Below are 27,139 nucleotides of genomic sequence, written 5' to 3' on the forward strand. Positions count from 1 at the left end.
AATTACAGGCCATATAATGGAGACTAAATGAACATCAAATTAATAAAAAAAAAGACTTTAAATCATCAGTGGGAGCGACACTTAAAGACTGGAGTTAAACACAACAACTCTTTTTACAATCCAGCTTTAACTGTACTCTACTTTTCCTTATGTTATACTACAATCAAAGGGATTTAAGTGGCAGAGGCCATGCTTTAATGCAGTCCAGAACAACTTTATTTATTCTTGTAAGACATGACAGCTCTCACAACACACATAATAAAATATATTAGGAAGTAAAAACACAGCCAGGCAGTTAACAACTGTGCATAGACTTCCAGTAAAAAAAACAGATAAAAATAATGCCTATAAAGCTTTTTTTCAAGAAGCATTGAGCCAACACACGGCAGCGGGAATAAAAGAATTGGAATTAAAGTGACTTTTACAAGCAGGTAAAGCGTAACAGCTCCCTATTGACAGGAATGAAAATTTCCTCACTAGGATATGCTCAGATAGACTCGGTACACTCATCGATTTCATTATGATTTGTCGGTCAGAAAAAGAAAAACTCGAGTCCCTCTGTTTCAGTCCACTGATCTTTGAAGAGATCTTAACAGTGCTGCTCAGGCAGTCTCTGTCTTTGAGTGATAAGAAATGAAACAGCAGATAAAAGAAAAGGTCAAAAGACTCTCTACAAAAGAGAATAAATGTATTTACTGACAAAGGTGCACTCTCTGCCGGCCCAGTTACTGTAATGATCCTCTCTGCCCATATCCAACTTTAAATTATTTTAAAGCGCAGTAACAAACATACTTGAGAGGATCATTTACATTTAATTTAAATTGCATTACAATAAAAGAAAAAAAAAGCAGGAAGAGCACAACTATGGTCCAACTCAGTATCTAAAGAAAAACAACAACAATGCAGCATCATCTGGAAATTTAACAAGCTAGCTGCCTTCTTTCCAGTTTCTGCAGCTGTCAGTATCCATGATGAAAAGTAAAGGAGATAAAACACAGTCTTGGGGTGAACCCGTGCATTCAGAAAAACAGCGACAAGAATTCTCTGCTGTCTGCTCATCAGACGATCTAAACTCCACCACACACGATTGATAACTGGACTGAAATCATTACATTATTGGGGTTACTTATTTTTGGAAACCACATTAGAAAGTTCCTAAATTATAGCTGCCTGTTTCTTCACACAAAATACTACACATAAGAAGACATTACCTCTTTCACATTGTTTAAATTCTGGCATATGTATATTATAAAAGTCTTGTCGATTGTCTTTTTAGTGCTCGGCAGTCATTAACTGGCAAGCTAGTGATGGGCATGAGGAATATGCTGTTATGATTTCTAAGCACCAGGAACTAAAACCATAAAACAAATCAACCTAAATGCTACTCTGTGCTGCAATAGAGGTTATAAACAGGTTTTTCAATGTCTTATTTGGACAATTATTTCTACATTTGCCAAAAATAAACTTTTGAGTTGCAGAACATGGAGCAAGGAGAGCCTGAAGACAATCAGTCGCTAATATTCATCTTTTATTCCAATCAAGACGATGCGGGTTATGCAGATATTAATAAGGGAATAAGGGCTGACACTGGAATATTTTGTGCATGTAAGTGCATTTGGTGACACTGAAACGTAGGTAGGTGGAAATATGTGTGGAAAAAAAGCTGGGGCAATACCTTAGTCGGATAAAAAGGGTAAAGCTAGATGGACAGCATTTCAAGATTGAATGTCCAAGACCCTGTTTCCATTTAGCAGTAACATGTGGTCTGAGTGATCCGAACACAAGTGGAGCCCTCTAAATACAAGTGAAAACACTGTGAGGACGCATTGAGATCAGATGTCAAAAACCACATTCTGAGGTGTTTCGGGCCGCATGTGTCCACATTCATATAGTAGTGAGACCGGGAATGTGACTCGTGTCCACATTAGGGGCTGCTTACTCAACTGCCGCCCCCTGCCCAATCAATCTGTGTATTTTGTAATGATGAATGAATTCTTAGGTTTAAGTTTATCCAAAACTTATTTAAACACAAAAAACATTTAAATATGCAAGATCACTGTGAAAACTAACCTCATGCCTCTTCGGGGGCTAAAAAAAAGTCGTTGACATTATCTTTACAGTATAATCTCAGTTGAGTTAGTTTTACGATTGACAAGATCAAGTCTCTTTTCGTTCTTTCAAAATAAAAGCGTCCGTTATCAAAACAGGCTAACAAATAACTTCGGTATTGACCACTGCATATAAACGGCAGTTATAGACCACTGTGACCAACTGTGCTCAGAGCAATTATTGCAATGTTTTCATTTTGTTGTTTTTGGCTCATCTATTTTTTTCTCACTTGTAATGTTTTCATACTATCACATTTATTTTACCGGTATATGTTAATCAGGAGCGTGCATGCGAGAGAGCGAGAGAAAAAGAGGAGACACTGGGCTTGTACAGGCAAAAACTGAAATGTGTCGAAAGAAAAATCTGTCTGCTGCACACCTGTAAGCAGCTGTGCTCCATGCAGACATTTCTCAAACTTTATTTTGCAGGCAAAGGAAGATTCGTATGGCAACCGGCCGATATACGGTTAAAAACAGCAATGCATTTGGTGTTTCTCAAACGGAAATGATGTACGTGTTAATTTACATACCAAGCGTGGAGGTGGAATCGGATCACAAGTGGTCACTGAAGACGCATGTGGAGACGCATGCTACTGCCAGGTGAGAACATACAGACTGAGAGCTGTCCGCTTGTGTTCGGATCACTCAGACCACATGTTACTGCTAAATGGAAACAGGGTCCAAATCACAACACAAAAGCCACACCATACCTCCAGTTATTTTCTTTTTTGTTACCCCTTCTCTGTAATATTTAATAATATATTTTATTTTATGTGTGTTTTTTCTCCGGGCAGGTTTGATGGGTATGCCCGGCGATTCCAGCCAGCAGGCCCGGACCGCCTGCTCCTACCAGCACTCTCCTGGTGCGGGAAACGGTGTTGGCCACCACCACCAACACAACCACGGCCAGGCGGCGCACCACCCCCACCACCCTCAGCAGCACCTCTCCCCTCACTCCACCCACAGCCAGCACCAGGTGCACGGGCAGCAGCACGGGCAGCACCAGCAGCACCCTGCTCATTCCCAGCAGCACTCGTCTCTCTCCCACCAGAGTCACACTGGACAAACCTGCCCCACAACGGGTGAGAACGGACCTATTTTGGCCCTGCACTGTAACCCTGAACTTATTTTTAAATGACCCGGAGAAGCTGCATGTGAGGCAAATGTTCAAATCACTTGGATCAGACAGTAAACGAACTGCCAGCTCCCTTGTCAAAGTCTGTGTAAAAAGACAAACAGCAACACTGAGTGCCCCTTAATGCATCGGCTAAAAACAACATATAGACTATGATAGTTCTCATTGGGACTGTCTAAAAAAAAGACTTGCCATAAACATTCAACACGTAAAGAATTAAAACTTTCACTTTCGCTTCACATGGGAGATCTCCGAGTTACTTTACAATACTCCAGGATATAGTTACGACCATCAATTTGAAATATTCAGCGTTGTTAAAGACAAATCATACTGTTTCCATGAGTTTGGTCGGCCGAATGGCTATATTATACCACCCATGAGCCTTGATCGCGATTGTTATTCACATCATATTGTACAGAGTATAAATACAAGCATCTGAGTGGGAGAACCGCGAACGTCAGTCTCCGAGGTGTCATCACAAGTATGAGATACGGGGAACTTGCGAGGGCTATAAAATCTCCCAGTTGGGGAAAGAATTTCAGAAGTGTCCACAGACTGGTGCCAAAATGGCTCCAAAGTTACCATCATTGGCAGTTTAATGAAAATAAAATCATACATCCACAGTTGAATTGTCAGTGCAGCTATTTCTCAACTCTGCGGCAAAACTTTTTAATAATTCTTGTGAAAGGAAGCCACGAAGTGCACTGTATAGCTTCCTGTTTCATATATATATTGATGCATCCAAACAATGATTCTACATCTCCTGACTCCCAACCAGTGTAAATACAGTTCACCTAATACATCCGAATGGGCTCGTCTCTGCACAGACTCATTGCATTTATATTATAGTCTTTTCTCTGTCAGGTCCCAGAGCATTGGATATTATGAGGCTGGGCCGATACAGACAGACACCTCCGAAGCTTGCTGAGGCTTTTCCTGCTCATATTCCCAGTCTCTGTTTTTTTCTTCTTCTTTTTTTTTCTTTGTGCGTCTGCAACACAGCTCTCAGGCCAAAAAAGGGACTCTTCAGACATTATTTATCTAGGTTGGTATTCCCCTCAACCAAGCAGAGGATGAATGAAAGCAATCCCTTCGTCTTTGATCCACGGCCTGAATGTATTGTTGTTTAGTTTGTGATGGTGAAGGCAGCAGAAAAGCATCTTCCTCTTGTTTTTCTTCTTTTCAAAAGCAGAGCTTTGGCTGTAATTTTCCTCTGTGAAGTCGCGCCACCTTGTGGTCGACTGCAGAGACAGATGTCTCCTTTTAGTTAGGTGCATTTAACATGTTTCAGATAATTTGACACTGTCAGTGTGATCAGACTCAACTTGTCACACTAGAATTTATTTTAGTGTTCAAGCTATTAATTAATGGGGGGGGGGGATTTATTCCACTGAACTCCAAGCAGTTTCATAGTATTTTTTGTGGCTCCTACCATGTTTGAGTGCAGAATGTAACGTTTCTTACCGGAACAGGTTAGTGCAAACTTGGTTAGTCTGTTTTTGGCAACACTTTAAATTGGACAAGTACAATAAATTATTTTGATAAAGTATCCTTTTTTATGCTTAGATTTGGCTACTTTTCCTAACCATGATTCGTTCAAGGACCATCAAAATTTGCACCACAAACCTGCGAGGGGTTTTTGGTGCATTATCAAGAAAAAAATGCCAACTATTGTCAACTGTTTCAGTTCCCTCAAATGTGAAGATTTGCTGTTTTTTTCTTTGCAATAATTGCCATATAACTGTAAATTGAATAACTGTTTGTTTTGAAGCAAAAGAAACAATTTGAAGATGTCACCTTAGGCACTGGGAAACTTCCTAAATGATAAAAAAAAATCAACAGCTTAATTGATACTAAAAATATCTATTAGTCTCAGACCTAATTTATTTAACTTTGTCTTTTATCTGTGTCTATTTGTGGGTGTGTGCTCTCTCCCAGGCATGTCATCAGACTGGTACCCAAACCTGGACTGGCTGAAGGAGAGCTGCCGCATTGCCACCAGCTACAACTGGGCCGATGTGGACCTCTCCCCATTTCAAGGTAACACGCACACGCACGCACACACACACACACACACACACACACACACACAAACCACTGAGAGTGCTGGTGCCATCAGTGTGAACAGCATATGGAATGAGCATTGATAAAGCTGTTGTCTGCAGCCTGGTTCGACACACAGAGAATTGATAAAATGCTTATTATGCCGATCAGTTACTTTGATTAAACCATTATGATTCCTCTCTGCGCTTTCATATACACTCGCCCTTGAGGCACAATATTATAACATCCAGTGTCGTAATAGTACTGGCCTAATAAAAGTCATTATCCTGCATCTGAGAGGTTGCCCTCTCTGTTTCTCTCTCTCTCACACACACACACACACACACATACTGTCTCGCTCCCTCCCGATTGTATGATGTGAATAATCCAATTAGGCCCCGGCTCAGTAACAGCCTCTTATCACGGTCAGCGCACAAAGCCGGCAACATCCACACACGATGGATGTCGACGGCTGGTCTTTCAACACACGGGCCCCACTGCCTCCCTCTCTCTCTTTCTCCTCCTGCAGCGCTTGACCTCCCTCACACCGTCGTAATGCCATCCTCCACCATCTCTGGCTCTCCTCCAAAGAGCAGGGGCCGAGCCTCTCGTCTGCATCGCCGCCAAACACAAGCCACACAAAATAGATTTGGGGAAATATCAGACGGCTAGGTTGTGAATAGAAGCTTAGGTGCGTCTTTGTTTGAAGAAAAGGAGGTGTGATAGGTTCAGGGTCTTCTTCTACGTCACTCAGTGCGAACAGGCATGTTGCCAGGAGAGTGATAGTGTGAGAACAATCTTTCATATTGGGTTTTTGTTATATCTTGGATGTGACTTCACAATAGCACTTATCATTCTGCACGATTTTCGCATGATTTTCTCTGAGGTTCCACAATTATTCATTTCATACAAGGAATGACTGTGACATTGTTAGTCTAATGTAAAGGAAATGTAATTACGAATGCAAAATGTGATTCAAGATGGAAAAGATTGTAGCTGATACGTGAATCAGTGCTGATTTATTTTCTACTTTCAACAGCGATCAAGCTGTTTATTCTCATTTTTATCCACAACCATCTTTAATTCTTCTTATATCAATCTTGTAAATCCTGCTTTCTCTCAACCTGTGTCTTACATTGCCTCTGTGGGTCGCCGTGTTTCGAGTTGCGCGGGAGACTCAGACCCCGTTGATATACCTGCTCGCAGGTCTAGTTTTACTTGTAATACTTTACCTTCTACTACGTATATACTTTAGTGCAGGATATTTACTTTTCAATTTTACTTTTTACAGTGTGGTATAAGAAAAATTCCAAAGATTTTGGGACGCAAGTCTCAAATGTAAAAATAGAACACAGTGAATAATTTTCCCACCACTGGTTCGCACTCACAGAACATTATTCTGTATTATAATAATGTCATGTGAATAAAATGATGTAAAGACACCTATAATTTTAGATTTGATCCACCTGTGCAGCCATAAAAAACAGCAACTGGTAACTCGAGCTTTGGTTTGTGATGCATTTTTAATTTCTCTTGGTTATTTGGGATTATTAAGACCTGATACGTATACAAACTAAGCATCATCTTTCAACAGGAAGTAGTTGTGTCTTCGTATGGGGGCAGTGGGTTTATTATTATTATTTATTATTACTTTCGCAAGACAATAAGTATAGAAATAGAAAAGATAAAACTAAAACATGACTGTGCAAAAATAAAATTGGAAACAAAGAAACATGTCTAACTGCCCGACTGTATGGATTTCCCCTGCTCCAAATTGGAAAATGATGAGACGTATGTGTAACATCAGGTCCACCTTTGCCTCCTCTGACTGTCTGCCAGGTCTGAAGGAGAGCATGCGGCAGGCCGAGCTCAACAACTGGACGCTGGACGCCGCCCAGATGGCCGACCTGTGTTCCTCAATTAACCAGTTCTTCACGGCCACAGGGGTCATCCCCCCGCAGGGCGCCGCCCACCCACAAGCTCAGGTCCAACACCCGACACCACCAGGAGCACCGCAGCACCCGGCTCAGCCGCACGGGGCGATGCACCCAAAGGCCAGCCAGCACAATCAGCACGGGCAACACAACCAACATAACCAACACATCAGCACGGGTCCGTATATATATATACCGGGTATATATATTTATACATACAGAGAGAGAGCGAGAGCAGAGAAATTAAATATTTCCATCCTGAAATAAAAAACTTACTTTATCTTAAAATTTAAGAGCGTTCTTTTAGAAAATGTCCGAGTTACCTCCCACTGGGGGGTGGGGGGATCGATACACCATAGTATCGCAATGTTTTGCGTGGCAATATTATATCGATTCACGGCCACCAAGTATCCATATTTAGCGTTCAGACAGGCTGTCAGTATTTATATTTTTCAGAGGCCGTATTGGGCTTACTTTTAGGAATATACTGGAGATAGTGGTATCATATGAAACTAGGATCAGGATGTCGTGTCGGGAAGTTGTTGAAATATCACTTTCATTCAAAAAAATTCAGAGCAGTGAAGCATAAAGTTGAAGACAGTTTGAGAAAATGCTGCAGTTGTTGTCTTCCATACATGTTTGATATCAGTTGAGTTCAGTTTGACTGAATACTTTGTTGGTCAGTCTGTGGGTTTGACTCTCATTGTGGAGAAATAAAAAGACTGAAGTGAGATGAAAAGACTGAGAATTTTCTCTTATTATACAAAACAATTATTGATTGAATTTAATTTTGTGGACACAAAATGCAGTTAAACAATTAAATATATTGTATCACAATAGAATAATTAAAATAGTATCGGGATAAAATTGTACTGGGGGGCCTCTGCTGATTCCCGCCTCTACCTCCCACCTTTGAGAGTCTTGCTTCTGCACTTCCCGGTGTGATAGGAGCTGAATTTCAGTCTCTCTCCTCGCTGTGACATTATTTGCCCGTTACAGATTTACAAGGAAATTCTAAGTGTTGTCAGCTTCATGGCACCCGGAGTAAAGATATGAAAACGAGTGGATATTTCATCAGTGGGAAATCCAGCACATTCTGTAGGATTTCTGAAGCTTAGCATAATATGGCAGTAAAACTGTGCGTGTACACGATAGCAGCTCTGCAAAGACACATAGGCATGTGTGAAAGTCTGGATACTAATCTGACAGTTAGTCATTGCCCTTTTGTCTGTTCTCCCACAGGGAACATGTACATAGACTCGAGACAGAGCATTTCCTCTCTGATGGGCCCACCAGGATACCCCCACATGCCTCCCATGAGCAACACTGCTCCCACCATGACAGGCGACTCCTCCATTGCTCTCCTAACAGGTCAGGAAATGCAGAGTGTGTGCATGTGTGCAGGTTTTTATCTGTGCAAGTGTGTCAGCGTTAGAATTTTGCCAGTACGTAGATGTTGCTTTGTCAGCATGTGATAGTAATAATTAGAGCTGCAAAGATTAATGGAGTATTTGATTTTTTTTAATTAGTAATCAGTTTGAGTCAGGAAAAAAAGTCAAAATGATCTGATTCCAGTTATTTAAGTGTGAATATTTCTGTTTTTTGACTCCTCTATGACAGTAAACGGAATATATTTGAGTTGTGGACAAAATTAGAAATTTTAAGTTGTCGTCTTGGGTTTTAGGAAACACTTATTGAGATTTTTCACCATTTTCTAAAATTTTATAGGCCAAAAAACTAATAAATTAATTGAGAGAATGGACAAAATAACAGCTACAATGTAATGGTTTAGTATTACACTTCATAAAGTCAAGAGACTCACTAGAGACAGATTTGAAGCTGCAGAGGCTGAGATATTGTGACTTGGAAAAAGCTCATCTACAGTCACAGAAGAACTTTATACAACTGTTTTTATAGGCCAGTAGTACTAAACCAGACTAGTAAAATGATCTTCATGTATAAAATCGGTACCCGTAGTAAAATAAAATGAAAAATTGCAGTCATTATTTAAGTCCCATGGTTTAATGTGCCAGTATGAAAAGTTTTTTTGTGTCCTGCTGCTAGAGGACACTGTTCACCACATTTTTCAGCATATAAATGGTCCTGTAGTAACAAGGGCTGCTCAGAATATGCTTCTAAACATAAAGATACTCACAGTTGGCATAATGCAGCACATATAACTATGCAACAAAGTAAAGTATCAAATATTATCACATAATTCAATCAATCAAACCGATTTGACAGTCTATAAAAAGGATTGTCTAATCTCTATAGAGATACAGCTGCTTTTCATTGTATGTATTGTATTTATTTTTAAAGTTAAAAATTACAACAGGATGTTATTAAAATTAGTAAGATACAATGCTGAATTGCATGTAACACCACAGCAACATTGCTTGTTTCTTGTAGGGGGTGGGATTTTAAAGTGTGGTGGATAGTTTAATGTTGTTAACAGCATTTCAGTGGTTTTGGACTTTTACAATTTTTCCACTAACTGTTGATGGCCCTAACATGATCAGCAGCAAGAGAATTTTCTTTTAAAACTCTGTTTCCTTTTCTTCATCCCACTCAAAAAAATATAATACAGATTTATGACGCATAAGTTGCATGAAGTATCGCTGTAAGTGCAACAGTACATTTTAATTTTAAGGAGAGACACTACCGGTGAATAGGGTAAAAGTTCAACATTAAACTTCCCCAGGTGATTACTCAGAAAGTAAATTTTGTATTACATGTTTTTTGTGATTGTATCTTTAATCTTGTGTTATATCTTAATTATCAGTTATCGTTATTATGTTGCATTTGAGGCTATGAGTGATGTACAGTGTGAATAAACTCCTCTGTAAAACCTTCAAAAATAAAGTTAATCTTTAACTTGTAAATTGAATGTGTGCAAGTAGAGATTTCTGCGCAAAGTATGGGGAAAATTTTTCGAAAATATACGCTACTGTGCAAAAGTCTTAGGCAGGAGTGAGAAACTGCCTAGAAGAATTGATGCTTGATTTGAAGGCAAAGGGTGGTCACAGCAAATATTGACTTGATTTATATTTGTCTGTCTTTTGTCAATTGAAATTAAAAAAACTATTAACATTTCTATTTTTGAAAGCATTCTTATTTTACAGCATTTTTTCCACACCTGCCTAAAACTTTTGCACAGTACTGTATGCATTGTAAAATTCCCTTCATTTTTAATTTTAAATGTGTATTTTGGATGTTTTCCTTCCACTGGTCTGAAAGAAGACTTAATTGAAGCAAAAATTGAATAGCTTGAAAAAAATCTGTGTTTTTGCTGCTCTCCTCCCATGTTCAGGTCATCTCAGCCAGCTGAGCCAGCAGCAGCAGCAACACAGGCTGCCTCTGGGACACTTCCAGGTGAGACGCATGCTCGCTGCAGATGACATCCAGGACGACTTCGACTGGGACTCCATCGTCTAAACTTAGCGGAACAGAGGGATGAGGAGAGAGAGAGTGGAGATGAGAGAGACGTGTGAGGACAGGTGAGGTATGGAACTAGCCGACCTCTTTTCACCTGTGTGAAAAAAAACAGAAGACAATCCAACAGAAAAACAAACAGAAAGTCATTTTTCTGATCTTGCTGGCCTTTTTTCCCCTCCCTGATACAAGTGGATGTTGAGTCTATGTCTAGACAATCATTAAAAAAAACAGGACTTACATGGGATTGGACCAAGATGTAAACACACATCATCCAAAGCGAAATGACATCTGAAGCTCTCTGAATTGTCTCATGTCGTGTCCCCCCCCCCCCCCCCCCCCAGTGCCAACAGGGTTACAAGTCGCCAAAGTGTTGTCAAAACTGTCTGTGAATTTCTTTTTTGTTTCTTAAATTTTTGTGTTTCCTGCTACAACATGTGTGCCACGTCTGCAAAGTTTCAGCGCCTGTGAAACCTCATCTTCTTCAAACTCCCTGTAGAAAAATTATCTTTCACACACATTCAAGAAACATTTCCATCTTTTTCATGTCTTTGTTCTCTCCAATAATGGGCATCTGTGTGGCTGTGGGGCTTTAAAAACTACAGTTAGAAGGAGGATTTATGAAGAAGAAAGTAATGACCTGTTCCACTTGAAACAGAAGTGGTTGAGTGAAGCACCACCTGCTGGTTAAAACGGCCACAAAAAAGTTCTATGCACCACAGTCTGTCCTCTCTTTATTCTTCTTCTGTCACATTGGACACCATTTATAAACTTCTTTATCATTTAAATGACGTTATTGTGTGTGTGGGAAAAGTCCATGGTGCCATGTTCTCAGGGTGTTACATTCATATACCATGTCAGACCAACACAAAGCTATTTACATCTCTGTGCGCGAGGTTATTGCGTGTTGTTCGGTGCTGTCACTTCCCGTTGGCGAACAGCGAGCCTCTTGGTACCTGTGGTCAAAAAGTTTAAAATCTTCATTTGTCAGCTTATAAGCTAACTGATAGAAAATACTGTGGAATAAGCTTTTTCAGTAGCTCAAACAGCAGCCACTTATCAAAACGAGATGCTGGCTAGACTTGGATTTTGTCAACAAACATACAGGTGCATCTCAATAAATTAGAATATCATGGAAAAGTCCATTTCCAGTTCAAGTCAAATAGCCCCAACCAAGTATTGAGTCATATAGATGGACATCATTTTCAGAGGCCAACATTTCCATATTAAATATATTTTTAAAATTGGTCTTTTGTAAGATTCACACTTTTTTGAGACACTGAATTTTAGGTCTTCATTAAATGTAAACCATAATCATTATAATTAAAAGAAATGAAATATATTAAGACGTAAAATGTTTAATTCTGTGTGTAATAGATCTATATAATGTGTTATTTCCACTTTTTGAATTGAATTACTGACATAAATACATTTTTCTATGATATTCTAATTCATTGAGATGCACCTGTACATAGTTTATTTGTGATATAATTCCATTTTTCAAGGTTTTTTATAATTTTAGGAAAGTGCATATCAAGTAATGAGCAGGCAGAGAAGGTCAGACGTGATTTTAAGACGTCTCATTTAGGAGACGACAAGCAGTTTTTGCACAACACCAAACGCGAAAGCATCTAGTGAATGAGAGAAATAAAAGAAAACCGTGAACATTTTATTTCTTTGTTTCAGAAGACTTTTAAAAAATACAAAAATATAGATCAGCAGAGGAGCAAAGACTTCACAAAAGTGTCAAATGCTCAACTTTTCTTACTGTGATGTTTAATTTTGTCTGTGTGTACAAGTGTGTATAGTCCTCTCTGATTTCCTTTTAGCATACAGCTCCGTACAGCTCAAAAAATACACATAAGAAACAAGTAATTTGTTTGTATTAAGTGGGTTCAAAGTGAAATGTGGGACCTTAAAGTGCTCTTTCGTTTGGAAGATCTCAGTGATTGTTCGAATGGTCTAAACAAGGTCTCATTGTAAAAAAAGAAGAAAAAAAATGAAGAAGAAAAAAAAAGAAAAATACTCTTTATTATTGCCATTACATGCTGTATTACAGTGACCAGCATATATATCTTATATGTTTGTGTGTTGTTGTCCATGTAAATAACAGTATGTTACTCCTATGTTTGCCCTTGAAAAACACAGACTGAAAAGAGAAAAATCGCAAAAGGAGAGAAAGTATTTTGTTATTTGTCCTTCAGGAGACACAGTATGTACATATCTTCAGTATATTGTAAATAAGTGAAAAAAAAACTGGCATTGGCTTTTTGTGTGTTATAAATAATCTGTGTATGGCAGTTCAACAGTTAAAATCTGTTTCAGTGTTTATTAAAATGTCATTGACCATTTTTACTGCGCTAACCTCACATGTGCTGTCATTATTTCATCATCTGACAGCATGTTTGAATTAACGGTTGCACAGAAAATTTTAAAGCTTCCGGGAATGTTTTTGGTTTGAGCTACCCGACAGCCCTGTCACATGAACTCACAAACCTCTTCAATTACAAATGTATAACACTTCTCATCACATAAGTGGTGAGTGGATTTTTTTTTTTTCACATGGTTGGTTTAGTCAGTAATCAAACTACGAATAAGACATTTAAATCGTGCATCTATTATTTTAAGCTAAAGGTTTATCCATCACCACCTAATTATTTGACCTGCTTAGTCAGTAGCCTACTTTCAGATAACTATTTCAACCTTTTACCTATTTCTTTTAGCTATATCAACCATTTATCCATTTCTTTTACCAAATTATTTGAACCTTTAAGTCAGTACTTTTCACTAACAATTGAACGTGTGTAATACTTTTTTAACTGTTTATCCATTTATTTTTTCTAATTACTTGAACTTTTTTGTCATTACTTTTAGCTAATTAATTCAACTATTTTTTTATGTGAACTTTTAGGTAACTATTTTAACGGTATTAATATTTTTTTGCTAACAATTTCGACCACTTTTGTAATTCCTACTTCAAGCTAACTATTTAAACAGTTTATACATTACTTCTAGCTAATTATTTGGACTTATTAGTTATAGTTAATATAGCTAAAATTTAAATTGTTTAAGCACTACTTTAGCTAATTATTCAAACAGTAATTTTAGATAAACTGTTTTCCATTACTTTGGTTAGCATTATTTAAACTGTTAAGTCAGTAGCTAGCCATTTTAGCCACTTATACAACACTAAAAGCTAACTATATCAACTGTTTATATATTACTTCTAACTATTTTTCTGGACTGTTAAGTTAGTTCTTTTAGCTGATATTTAAAGTGTTTAAGCACTACTTTAAGCTAATTATTCAAACTGTTTAGTCAGTACCTTTTAGATAACAATTTAAACTGTTTATCCATTACTTTTAGCTAGCATGATTTAACTTGCTAAGTCTTAGCTAACCATTTTAGCCACTTATACAACACTAAAAGCTACAGTCATGGAAAAAAAATGAAGAAAACAAGGGTGGTTATAATAATGTTTTCCATAACTGTATATCAACTGTTTATCCATTAGCTAATCATTTAAACTGTTTAATCATTACTTTTTATTTATATATTTATACCATTTATTATCAGTGCTCACCTAGAAGCTTTTACTCATTCTTACAGAACTTCAACATCATTTTCAAGTATGAGCCTACAGCTGATTTTATTTATTAATCAAATCAAAATTTCTGTTGGACAACATAGTGCTTTACCTCAAACATGTTTCTCCAATCTTTTGGATTTTGTAAAAATTCATATCAGATTTTTCAGGTAAAAGAAACCCCCAATAGATCAGAGAGAGACTAAACTTGTGCTTATTGGGACAACCTTTCCATACTTGGCTCTGTGCTGCATTGACCCAGATAGCTTGTTGTCCAACAGGTGTCAGCCTCGTGCCAAGCAACAGTTTGTTTGCCCTCCATCTGCATGTAAACTCAGCAGACCACCCATGCTTGTCTGTGTGAAAGTCACACAATGTTCTAACTGTATTTACGGCTCCTTTTCATTAGGAAAACCTGTTTAAAAAGCAGCTCTCTCTTGCTACTGTCTGTCAGCCGCAGATGTACCCTGCCACTTGTCTTTGTGAGGCTGTTGGTTGAAAAGATCAATACAGATGCACTGCAGAGGCTTGTTTCATTCGATGTTTGCTCTCAACAGTTAGATATTGCTGAAGAGTGTGATGGGTAGCCTCTAGTGAAGTTCTGTGTTCTGTTGCAGACACTTTCTTGGCTCTAAACTCTGTGATTAAGGATTATTTGAGACCACTCAAAGCTCTGTTTATATCTCACTCCATTCATTCAGACAGTATTTTAACAGCCTGTTGCTTGAACTTTTTAATCATAGAAGCTGGCCAGTTACAGTTTAAAGTGCCTGTCTTGTCTTGATAAATACGTCAACGGTCTATTTATTGGTATTTCCAAGCGAGTGTTTGGGTGTTTGGGTGTGTGCGTGTGTGCGTGCTGCTGATATTGCAGGGTTTTGCAAACAGGCTGGCTGTCCTCCAAGAGGAGAGCGCGTCCTACACGGGGCTGGACCACGAGGGCTGAAACCACCTTACTGCCCCAATCCGGACTCCCTCCTCCCAACCCAACCTGCCCCTTGCTCCTCAACCCGCCCAGCCCCACCACCAGTACCAGCACCCCTCCTCCACTCTCAGCTAAGTCACTCACACACACTCTCTTTTCTCTCTCCTGCTGTGTGCCAGTCCCTCTCTCCCCCTCCACTTCCTCAAAGTGGCCACAGCTCCTCTCTCTTCTCTTGTCCTCTTTACATCCCTCCACCACTCTCTTTCTGACTCCAGCTGTGAGAGCAACCCGGCTCTGCCTGCTCGTCTTCACTTCTAAACGGATCCCAGGCCGCTACTTTCCCAAACTTTCCCTAAAGATTTTCATTCCTGACCTTTCCTTTTTTTTGGGTCCTTCACCCTTCCCCTCCGGTGAGGCTGGTTGGTGTGTGTCTGGCGTGTGTGCAGCGGCGTGTGCGAGGGCTTTGGTGTCGTGCTCTTTGCCCTGAGGGACTCCCTAAAGGTTGTGACTGGAGGAGAGAAAAGTTCTTGACACGATGAAATTCCAGCTGTTGTTCCTGTTGGCCCTGACTGTCTCTTTCTGTGGCTTCACACATGCAAGTAAGTGAACTCTCTTGCTATCACCATCCTGCTGTTAGCACACTGTGTCCCCTCGCTCCCGCTGCCTCCATGTGCCTACCCCACTCCACTCTTTGTCTGTTTTAATCCCTGGTGATTGAACAATAACACTGTGGAGGCTGGTTTCAGAAGATAAAATAAACTTGATTTAGATTTTTTTTTCAACTCCTATGCTCAAATAATTTAAATAATTTCTATATTTTTTATGTTTTCACTGTTAAATTATCAATGAAAACTGTTTGCGACAGCTGTCGGCTGTAGTCTGGCCCATTATGTTCCACCTTAGCTGAGAATCACCCTGATGGAAAAGCTAAACTATGGTCAAACATGTTCATTTAACAAAGAGAGAGCAGCTGAAATGTATGGCCTGTGTTGATTTTAAATATTTTAATTCCCTCTGTCTCGCTTTCTTTATCACTTTGATACTACTCTTGAGAGGAGAAAAAGTTAGATTTACAGACACGAGGGGGATATGTGATGTAATAGCAGAGGCTCTGCTGCCTCGTGTCTGTAAATTCTTGGCACTGGCAAAGAGAAGAAAGGAATATCGTTTGGAAGGCTCCCAAAACAGTGCTCATACACAGCGAGGGAGGGATGGGGCCTGTAAACTGTAACATACACCGTACACATTTATCTGAAAGCTTATCCAGCGTCTCCTCTCACATTACTCCTGGTTCTCTCATTTCTCTCTCACTGCAACGACTTTCAAACTTTTCCTTCTGTTTTCCTCTATGCATCTTTGTTTTCTCTCGTCTCTCTTTCCTCCTGTTTGTATGTTTTCCCCTTTCTTCCTTTCTTTCTGCTTCCTTCCTTTGCCTTGACCAGCAGTGTTTGCCCAGTGGAAGCAGCAGGCACGGGGGGTGTGGCTGAGGCCTGAGGGAGCTGTAGGGCAGGGCAGGGCTGGTTTGCGTGAGTGTATTAATAGAGAGAGGCTCTATATTTAAGAGGGTCATATGGACAAGAGAAGAGCAAGAGACGAGAAGAGAGAACACCCGGTACGTGATGAGCTTCAAGAGGTGCCCCACCCTCTTTTACCCGCATGTTGTTAGACCATGCGGCACGCCGCCCCTTGGCATTTACCCATCTTTGGTGGGGTATCAAACTTTACCACTTAACCCCCCCACCCCATACCCCTCTTCTCCCCCCGTCTCTTAACAGTCCTGCAACTCTCTGCCCCCTTCCCCTGTCCCAGCTTGATGAGTCTGGACCCCCAGGGGACAGGGTTGGTGTGGGCACAGGGGGAGCAGAGAGGGGCTGGGTCTATTTTTAAACAACAACCTTTTCCGGTCGTAGGGTACGTGCCTTCCCCATTTCCATGGAGATTTACTCTGGGGAAAAAAATAGTCCCTAAATTTTCAGAATGATTCTTAGCTCAACCTTCTCCAAAAAGAAAAGGGGAAACAAAGAAAAATGGCTCATTCCACATCTATGCTTCACGAATGGGCTCTTTTAACTCCCTCATGCCTGCACACTTAACTAGCAAACCCCAAGTATCCTGTAAAACCTTCCACCTCCTCCCTCACACTGACTGCCCCCCTCCAACCCCACCCCCAGTCTCCTTCTTAATGAGTTTTGTCTGCCTCTCTGGGCCTATAACATCCCCATCACATCTGGCTGCTGAAGGGAGAGGTCAGTGCCCTTTGTCCGTGCCCACTTCTAGAAATGACTCAAATGTTGCGCTCATACTCCAAATATGAGACACATGCTGGTTAAGTGGGACCATGAGGAAAGGCGCACTTCTCACGTCAACTGAGTCTCGTTTTGAGAAGGGAAAAAAAAAACATCTCAGTCATACTTCCAAAATTTTCCGCAAGGAGAAAGAAACATCTGTTTATGGAAAGGAGTCTGAGGCCATTTTAGCCGGGACCAAGCCCAGACCCTGACGACTCGAGACTGTAGCAGGGCTCAGAGTATGGCCCAAACCTCCCTGTGGAGGTTTGTGTGTGTGTGTCTCCTCTGTGAGGACTAACACAAATGTCTCATATCTCTAGCACCTACGTGTGCTGCAGGGTGAGACATGGTGCAAGAGAAAGTAAGAAAAAAAAAAATAGAGCTGCTGCTGACTAAGGAACACTTACACAACTGGGAGGGTGTTTTATGATGTGGGAGTTGGACTTGAAGGTTAGCAAGATTAGAAATACATTAAGAGGCTTGCTTGATTAAATGGGAAGCCTGGGGTGTTTAGTTTAGTTTGAAAGAAAAGGAGAGAGTTGGAAGGCCAGCAGTGATGCCACAACAGGAATCTGTTTATGTTGTCATTTCTGCAGTGGTTGCATTTAATGTCATCCTGCACTGATTCATTACATTTTAGGAATTTAATCAGACCTTTTAGGCCTAAGATTAAAGGCCCTCTTGATCTAGCTCTGGACCAGTTTCTGCCCTAGGCGATAGAGTCCAGATGGGACCTGCTACATGTCCTGCTATCTTTAGGCCAGGAGGGGAAAAAGTCAGTTCCTGTACGAATGTGGACGCTCATTGTATTGCGTCTCTGATAAGAATATTCCACTCCTGCTTCTCCTGCTTAAAATCCCCAATGTGCAGTGCATGGCACGGCCCAGTATCTCCACAGCTGACTCCTACTGGTCGAGCGGGGGAGGTTACGCCGTGCGACATCTCGTCAAAGTGCGTTGAGATGGGCAGGGCGCCTATCTCTCTCACATTTCCCTCCTCCAGCGCCGCAAAAACATTCCTGGGCTCCAAAGGTGGACACACTCCCTCACACTGTCTGCACGGGCCCTTTCCCTCCTACACAGGACTGTAGTTAGTAGTTAACTCACACACGCACGCACACACACACACACAAATGAGGGGCCTCAGTGACAGCTGATTGTAATCGTAATGGATGGAAGCTTCTACTCCCTCCTTTCCTGTCTCACACTGTATATCGTTGTGTGCCTCCCTCACTCTTTCATTCTCTCTGGAGGTTTTATTTATGCCAGGCCCCATATGGGTGCCTCTACCTCTTTCTCACAGCTTTTTGCTTCTGTTTCTGTACAACTTCTCTTACTTTTAACTCTTTTGGCCACCTGCCTTTTACACTCCACCTCAACCCACCATCACTAATCCTTATTTGAGGGAAATTGTAAAGCCAGTGTGATTAACAGTCATGATTACTTATTTGAATTACTTTTCTGAAACCTATTTTTATGGTCCGTGTCATTTAGGGGTGTCACAATATACTGCTATTGTCAAATACATGATATTTAAAATAAATACATATTGATATCATGTTAATAATACGCATATGATAACAGGTTAACAATCCAGCGTCTCTTTTTGTACATATAGTTTGTAGGTGTAATTCATCTGCAAAAAAGAGATTTTTTAAAACACAATAAACAAAGTAAAAAAATTGTGACATCCTTAGTATCATTATCATTTGTTTTCAACTTAAACTTATGTCGTCTTAACCTTTACGTAATGAGTGAGAACTGAAGTTTTTTAATGTTGGTGAATCGACCCTTTAATGGCCGGTCAGTGGCTGAGGCAGCCATAGGTTAACATACACATACATGCAGTGTGAACTCACTGACGCTTGTTAACTGGGATTTCAGGCTGTTTCATGCTTCACATGCTAATGGATGTGAGAGCGCATGTGTGGTCAAAGTGATGTAATTGTGGATAAAATGACCTGGGTGCACCACCAAACATTTAGAATAATAAGTACAAGGCCACAGTTACGTAAACGTTTTTCAGTCTAGGATTGAAAGAATGAAAAAGCAACTTGAATGGCTTCCAGTTCTTCTGTATTTTTTGCTGACTGGTTCCTTGCAACGCCCCTTAAATTCTGAGGTTTAAATGAGTTTAGTGCTCACATATTTAGTTCTCCTCCTTACCAGCTTGTTCTGGATCTGATCCTTCGTTCTCTCTGACCCCCCAGAGGATTAACAGATCGTCACTTACATATAGTCAACCACACATCTTGCTGTGAGCAAAAAAGGCACAGCAGAAGTAGACCATGTTCAAATCAAGCAGCAGAAGGGACTCGGGGCTGTTCCCTCCAAGCGCCCCTCCACCTTTTTTGCTTTCCCTTCTGCCCTCCCTTTCTTTCTCTCCAGGGATTCAGCCTTCTCAAAGGTTTCAGCAGCAACAAACCTATCCTTAGGGAGTGGCAGGGTCATGGAAAGGAAGACGTGCGAGAAGTAAAAAGGAAAAGAGAGGAGAGGGGATGTAGCCCGCCACAGTCTTACTGTGTTACTCATTAATGCAGCTGTATTAACCCAGGATAGTCAGCACAGTGGGGAGGAAATACTACTCTGAGCTAATTGTGGGAACTGTACACATAATGAAACAATTGTCAAAGGGGGCCGAGGGGGAGATTACACATAGCGTACAGCCATACTCTGTGAAGCGCAGACCATTTTATCATCGCTTACAGATTTTCCAAACAAACAGTCTGGGTCGTCTTTTGAAAACCCCCTTCTGCCACAGTGGGAACAAATGTTTTGTTATATTTATCCCGCCTGTTGCTAATGAACACCATAGCCAACACAGGACTAGGAATAACCGCGCCGGTTGTTCGACCATTCACAGTTATTTTTACCCTTGTGAAGTATTCTCTATTATTTCAAGTATTTAGAACAATCGGAGAAAACAGAGATGGAGAGAGAATGATGTCAGATTTTAATTTTAGAAGACGTTTCTGGTCTCTACAGAATGAATGTTTTCAGGGAGAAGTACTTTTAAAGGTTTTTTCTTTTTTTCCAAAGAGAAGAAGTGACTTCAGGCCAACATCGTGTCAGTGGAAAGTTAACTGTAGACCGTAATTTTGGTGCCACACTGAAATCTACCTCCTTAATTTTGAAGCAGTGCTATCCAGGCTAAGCTTTCAGTTGTGGCTGGGAGGATGTTGAACGTGGGGAGATGGAGCTAGGGCTATTGGAGGGAAATGATTAGGTTGAACCGAGCCTGCTTCATAGTCCAGACCTTGATGAAAGACAGAAGGATAAATACATGTCTTTTTGCAGAGGGTAAGCCTCCATTTTGCTGTAAGCGCAGGAGGTCTTTCGAGCTCAGACAAAACTTGATTTTAGATAATAATCATTCAGAAAAATAACTCAAGAGTGATATTGTACAACATATCTCTATTGATAAAGACATACAAACAAGATGCTTTCAGAGCATGGCTGACATTTTCCCAAACGGGTTAAATCCACAATTTAATCAAAGAGTCTTCCTGAAACTGCAAATCATCCAGTTGTTGTGTCTCTCACACGGTCAGGCGTTGTCCCTGCTGCCCCACCCTTCACATGTTTAAGTGGCTGAGGGTTAACAAGGCTTCCCGCGCTCTCCTCACAGGCAGCTCGCTCCACAGGAAATGAGGCAGAGGATGTGGCATGCCAGCACGCAAGCACAGAGCCTTAAAGACAGGATGGAGGGGTGGAGGGGATGCGTCTTTTTATGAAGTCATGGGGTGTGGTGGTCACGGTAGTCATGTGCTGCTGATGGGAGAAGTGTTACAAAAGTGTGTGGGAAAGAGGAAAGGTCATTATGTCAGGGAGGAATCTAAACATTTAGACCTTTTTGACCTTTTTCGTAGTCATTCTGACACACCGGGCCTTATTCTGTGTCAGTTTCCAGTTTGGACAGAACGATGTATCAGCACACTGTAGTGGGTCATTATGACCGAGGGCTTTCAATAATCTAATTCATTGTCCTCTTATACAATCACACTGATATAAAGTTCACATATCAAGATCTTATAATAAACTTTAAAGTTGTTTTGTCTAAAGTATAGTTAAATTTTACAGCCACAGTGTCAAATCTGAAATCCAAAAGAGGTTTTGGGAAGATTATAGAATCTTGTGTTCTCGGAAAACATGAAAAAACTCAATGTGATAAACATTAATTTGAAACGTAGATCTTTATTGCTTAATAGTAAATATTTTCTAATATACACCGTTGCCCAAGAAGTCGGAATAATATCGTTTTCAGACACAGTCCTCTGTTGATTGTGGTTTCATGGTTGGAAGAGATTGATTAATACAGTTTTGAAAGGGGTTGAAGATTGACTTTACCTGTCAAGAATAAATCACATTGTCACAATCATTTCACGGTAACACGAGAAAAAAGTATTTTATTACAACTTCATGGGTGACCATGTACATTACAACAAAACAATCCTCAAAAACATCTCCACATCCACAGCAACACATTGAAATCTGCCTGAAGCGATAATTGAAACGCCTGAAAGGACTTTTGGTTCATTTTTGACCTATAAAAACAATAAGTGTACTTTAATCTTCAAACACTGTCAGTGGATGTGTACCACTACATTTATGCCTACATGTGAACCCATCTGTGCCCTCTCCCCAGGCCCAACAGCACTCCCTACAGAACTAAGTGTTTTGCCCACTGAGGCCGTACACGAAGATGTGCCTGATGTTACCGAGGCTCCCAAAGAGGAACTTACTGTAATCACTGGTGCTCCTGACACAGAACCACCAGCGGCCACTGAAAAAGTCGTAACAGAAGAAGACGTAACAGAAGACGTGGTAACAGAAGAACCCTCGGTAGAAGTTGCCACAGAGGCGCTTCCCACTACTGTCAATACTGAAGAGGCCGTCGCTGAGACTGCTGCTCCTGCTGCTCCTGCTACTGAAGCGCCAGCAGAACCCCAGGTTACTGACGCTCCTGTAGTGGAGACCATAGCACCCGTTGTGCCAGAGGTCGAACCTGAGGCGACGGAAGCCACCGAGACAGAGTCGGGGGAACAGGTGGTCGTTGAAGATGACACAGTGGGTAAGGAAATGATGGGATTGAAGGAAGTTGTTAATAATGACTGAAATGTGGAAGCTAGGGTGTTGGGTGGGGTTTAAAATGCCTTAAATCTCTTTCACTCTGTCTTACTTAGAGGTAATATATATTTTGGACAAATTTTATGGTAACAACATAAATAGCTCATACTAGTTTAATTTATGAGCTGATATCTAGACATTTTACATGCTTTTTTTGATAATAACCAAAATCATTATTAAGAAAAACCATGGAAAATGGCTAGATACCAGCTCTTTAATTGAACTATTATGAGCTGTTTTTGTTGTTATCATTATATTTGTCCAAAATGTGCCTTTAGTTGTACCAGGCATTAAAATTAACAAGAAATTGAAGAAAACAAGGGTGGTCTAATAATTTTTCCATGCCTGTAGATGCCATTTAGTTTAATCTGAGTGGGAAAATGACCCATTACAGTTAAGGTGCTTTCTATAGTATAAAATATAACATAAAGACTAAGAGTAGACTAACTCTTGTCTCCCTGTCCCACAGAGGGCCTGAGTTCTGGTCAGGTAGTCGGCATTGTGATCGGCGCTCTGTTGGCAGTGATCATCGTCATCGCTGTGGTGATCGCAGTGGTGAGGAGGATGGGAAAATACTCGTAAGTACCTCATCTCTAATGGAGATCACACACACACACAGACAGACAGACAGACAGACAGACAGACAGACAGACAGACAGACAGACAGACAGACAGACAGACAGACAGACAGACAGACACACACACACACAGGCAGGGCTTGAATCCATGTGAATGCAAAAAGTTCTATTGATGTTGAAGTGAGTCATCACTTCTTGCCTCCTCTAAATATGGAGCGAAAGAAACAGCATGAGCTTTAAGTCATCACTGACACATCCTCTGATGAAATAACACAGGCAGTGATGTAATGGCTTGGAGAGAGAGTTGTTCTGTGTGATAAGATGACCTGGCATGCCCAGCACAAACTGCTTAGCATTTAGACCATTATTGGTCTCTACTGTAAAACATATTCGAGCATCGAGAGTAATTGAGGTCCCATCCAAGTGACAGCGTTCCCACGGACCACACCCTCCCCTCAGAGAATACTGTCATGAGCTGCATGTCTTGCTAATGATGAATGTTTCTTGTGTCACAGGTCTGCCAAGAACAAAAAACCTGCGAAAAAAGAGAGCGTTTTGGTTTCTGTAAATTTCTCTACTTTATTCTCTCAGCTAATCACTTAACAGTCCGATCCTGTAACAGATGTATATTCCCCCAAAAAATCCCCCAACAGAGTTTGATGCTTGTTGCTGCTGTTGCTGACACACAGCCCTGCGGCCTTAGGAGGAAAATTGGGCATTCATGGTGACAAGTGGCTTTATTTGGCTTGTTTATTGACTCAGTGTCTGTCTCTGTGGCCGAGGGTCATCAAGCAGGCTGGTTTTATACTAACAGCTTGATTTGGTCTTTGAAACAGAGGGCTTGTGTTTGTCACAAGTGAAGCAGCAACACAGAGTAATCAACTTCTGTTTGGTTTTGTCCCAGGAACTAATTATCAGTATTTCTGTGATTGTTGGTCTATTTTTTTGGTTTATTTCACAGTGTATTGTCTTAAGATCTTCTATGATTTAAGGGGCAAATGTAGTCCCAAAAATAATCCTGTGAACTCCCAATAAAACTCCCTGGCATTAAAACAAAATATCTCCCATTTAAGGTTTTGATAACATATCCCTTATATTGTTTTTTGTGTATATTTGCCTACATCTTTAATCTTTTATTAAAATCTACAAACCAGCTTTTTTTTGTTGTCAATGTCATTGTAGAGAAAATAATTTTACACCATGAAATGACACTAAAACAAGCATACAGATGAATAATCATTAAAATAAGTTGGCCCCCAGATACACTTACTACTGTCTAAACTATAATCCTCCCTTTTCAGCCACTGACTGAATGTCTCTTTTATCCCTGCAGCCCTTGAGGAAAAAGTCGGCCAAGCAGCAGGAGCGCCCAAAGTTCTGGAAATTCTGAACTACTGAACTGTGACGTCATTCGCGATCATTAAAACAAGCACGACACCAGAACTAAACTAATCTAACCAGGACTCTGGACTGTTGCCAAAAAGAGAGGGGGAGGGAGGCTTGTGTGTGTTTATGTATGTACTGTATGTATGTGAGACGAGAGGGGTAACATCCTCACCTCCCTCCCGCTACCTCCCTCTGTCCTCCCCTACTCCCTCGGAGAGAACAAAACACGGTGACGGCAGGATGTCACAAAGAATTTCAGGCCTTTTCAAATGAATTTTGTTAAAAGAAAAAAAAGAGAAAGGGGGAAGAAAGGTAGGGGATTATCTGACATCTAGGGATAAAATCTTTCTTCTTTAAAGGGAGATATATTTAGATTTGCATGGAAGTTTGAAAGGACATAAAAATGGAGAATACTGACGAAACAAAAGGAAATTAAATAAGGTGGGAGCAGGAAAGAAAGCAGGAGCGACAATTACAAATTCCACAGGATGTATATACAATGCAAGGGGACTACATAGTATACAGCTAATGACTTTCTCATATGTTGCAGTTGCATAGGCGTAGCGTTTGATATTATGGAATACACAGTACATACAGGCAGCCTTAGGCTATTGTTGTGGCTAACAGACCTTTAAAGCACCCCTGAGCGAAACATTTTCTCATGTAGCCAGAATCACTGATATGTTGGCCAACTGTATGAAGCACCGTGTGCAGAAGTTGTTTCGACATCACACACACTCATGAGCTTTGAGGGCTACTGTAGCATGGGGCTAACAGAAAAAAACAAAAGGCACCCTCATTTGCAAGAGTAACGTGACATTCTGCCCACTTTAACACTGACATAAAAACCTAATACATATCTGTGAAATTTAGCAGAAGGGTTTGTGCCACTGTCTCTGGTATTCTCTTGGTAGTTAGGGGGGGATTTTAACTTTTGAAGTGCATTATTAATGTGAATTCACTGTACTTTTTAACTGCCACCCATTCCACAAAGAACAGCTTTGATGACTTTTGGCTTGTTCCTTATAAAGGCTTACACACAGCCAGCAGTTATTAGACATAGTGATAGCATTGTCTTGGCCAATGTATTCATAGTACTTTTGTTAATAGTTAGTTTACCAGAACAGCCATCCGGTCTTTTAAATTTAGCTAACCCCATATTGCGTGCACAGGATGACATTTTATAGTTGCACTTAGTTTTTAGTGCACAGTGTTAGGCAGTAATGCCCTATTTTGTTATTTTTGCAATTGTAAGTGTGCTAAATGGGTGTACAAATAATGAAGTCTCAGCTTAGCTCCGCTTGCTTTACAAACTCGTTTAATATGTGCACTGAATGAGTGATGTAATGTTTAATGAATAGGCTTTAGACACTGCAAATGTTTGCAACGACACATGTTTGTTTCCTCTCCTCTGCTTTGCCACATATCAGTTCTAGGTCTTTAATTTGTGCCATCTGATTTGTTTGAACCCTTTTATTTAATTGCAGTGTTTTTTGTTCATACTGTTTCAATAAAAAACTGAAAATACTCTCAAAGTGAGTGTTTGTCTTTTGTGCCCCAAAAAAAATGCCTTTTCAAATATCCGTTTATTGTGCTACATAGGCATTTCCTATCCTATTAGATTACGTAGTCACCGTGGCAACGCCTAAAAGTCAACACATTCTTGAGGAACACTGTATTCAGTCTTGAGTCGGGCCAAAATACTTTCAGTTGTAATCGCATGATGCTTGTTTTTTATTTGAGAGTGCAAATCACACACATCATTAAGAAGCTGCCACAGGGGCAGCTTCCCCTGCACTCTGATTGGCCAGTTTAAGTCGTGCTTTGAATTTTAAAAAACAACCCCTTTTCAGCAGGGAGACAAACAGCACCAAATATGGAGGAACATATGGCCTCGGACCGTTGAGTCGGTTGAAACCTCTGACAGTTAGGTGTGTTTTTTATGTCATGTTGTGGACTTTTTCATAGAGTGCTGTTAAGCTGAGGCAAGGCTCCAACAGTAGACTGTGAGTCGCACAGAGATGCTCTGTGTCTGGCTCCCTCTCCTCCGTGTGGTTTTAGGCAGCGGCCCAACGCCCACCACCCCAGCCTCTGCCCCACCGGCGAGCTCCATAACTCTCTTTAACTCACTCTCTCGCCTCAGACTGCTGGGAACAATGGAGTCTTTTGAGAGGGGCAGATGGAGCGGCTATGGGCCGTGGCTGTGAAGCAGCTTGCCAGCAGCTCCCTCTCTCCCCTTTAGCAAGGGGGGAATTCTGTGCATCGCTGCAGGGAGGAGTCACTTCCTGGGTGGGCCCTGCATCGATCATGTGCATTTTACACCCTTACAAATACTCTTACTACACTCCTACATCACCATCTCACCATCAAGAACACATGGTAAACCTATCATAACAGCCGTGTTCCAGCAAAATGTCCCAGCTATTAAGACACACTATTAAAGTCTGTGATTCACTGAGAGAGTCTTGGTCAGATCCATGACACACAGGTCTGTGTCTCATATTTAATTATCAGATTCAAAACCGCCTGCATATGTGGTGCGCAGGCATAAATTTTAGCTGAGTGTGTGGAAGCTCTGCTATATTCACATGTGTTTGT

The 27,139-nt window shown here is 40.7% G+C and overlaps 2 protein-coding genes across 3 annotated transcripts in view; both read left to right on the forward strand.

The window, feature by feature from the left end:
* LOC131971341 (forkhead box protein J3-like) overlaps positions 1-13,003 on the forward strand; it is a 79,398-nt gene extending 66,395 nt beyond the window's left edge. For both annotated transcript variants that reach the window (XM_059332743.1, XM_059332741.1), the window contains 5 exons: positions 2,903-3,190; positions 5,182-5,283; positions 7,126-7,398; positions 8,463-8,591; positions 10,531-13,003. In XM_059332743.1, coding sequence (XP_059188726.1) covers positions 2,903-3,190; positions 5,182-5,283; positions 7,126-7,398; positions 8,463-8,591; positions 10,531-10,655 — 917 coding nt within the window. In that variant the 3' untranslated portion in view covers positions 10,656-13,003. The remainder of the gene's footprint in view (positions 1-2,902; positions 3,191-5,181; positions 5,284-7,125; positions 7,399-8,462; positions 8,592-10,530) is intronic.
* Positions 13,004-14,595: 1,592 nt separating this feature from the next.
* On the forward strand, positions 14,596-26,044 carry si:ch211-156j16.1 (uncharacterized protein LOC564557 homolog). Its single transcript, XM_059334047.1, has 4 exons — positions 14,596-15,762; positions 22,096-22,521; positions 23,047-23,155; positions 24,489-26,044. The coding sequence occupies exons 1-4, from the start codon at positions 15,699-15,701 to the stop codon at positions 24,493-24,495; spliced, it is 606 nt and encodes a 201-aa protein (XP_059190030.1). The 5' UTR covers positions 14,596-15,698; the 3' UTR covers positions 24,496-26,044.
* Positions 26,045-27,139: the final 1,095 nt, after the last annotated feature.

This window comes from Centropristis striata, chromosome 5, assembly GCF_030273125.1.
Source record: "Centropristis striata isolate RG_2023a ecotype Rhode Island chromosome 5, C.striata_1.0, whole genome shotgun sequence".
NCBI lineage: Eukaryota > Metazoa > Chordata > Actinopteri > Perciformes > Serranidae > Centropristis > Centropristis striata.

Bases quoted from the DNA above. Each gene is read 5' to 3' on its own strand.
- si:ch211-156j16.1 (XM_059334047.1), top strand. From the start codon at position 15,699: ATGAAATTCCAGCTGTTGTTCCTGTTGGCCCTGACTGTCTCTTTCTGT. The intron at 15,763-22,095 runs GTAAGTGAACTC...CCCTCTCCCCAG, and splicing joins CTGTGGCTTCACACATGCAA to GCCCAACAGCACTCCCTACA. The intron at 22,522-23,046 runs GTAAGGAAATGA...CCTGTCCCACAG, and splicing joins CGTTGAAGATGACACAGTGG to AGGGCCTGAGTTCTGGTCAG.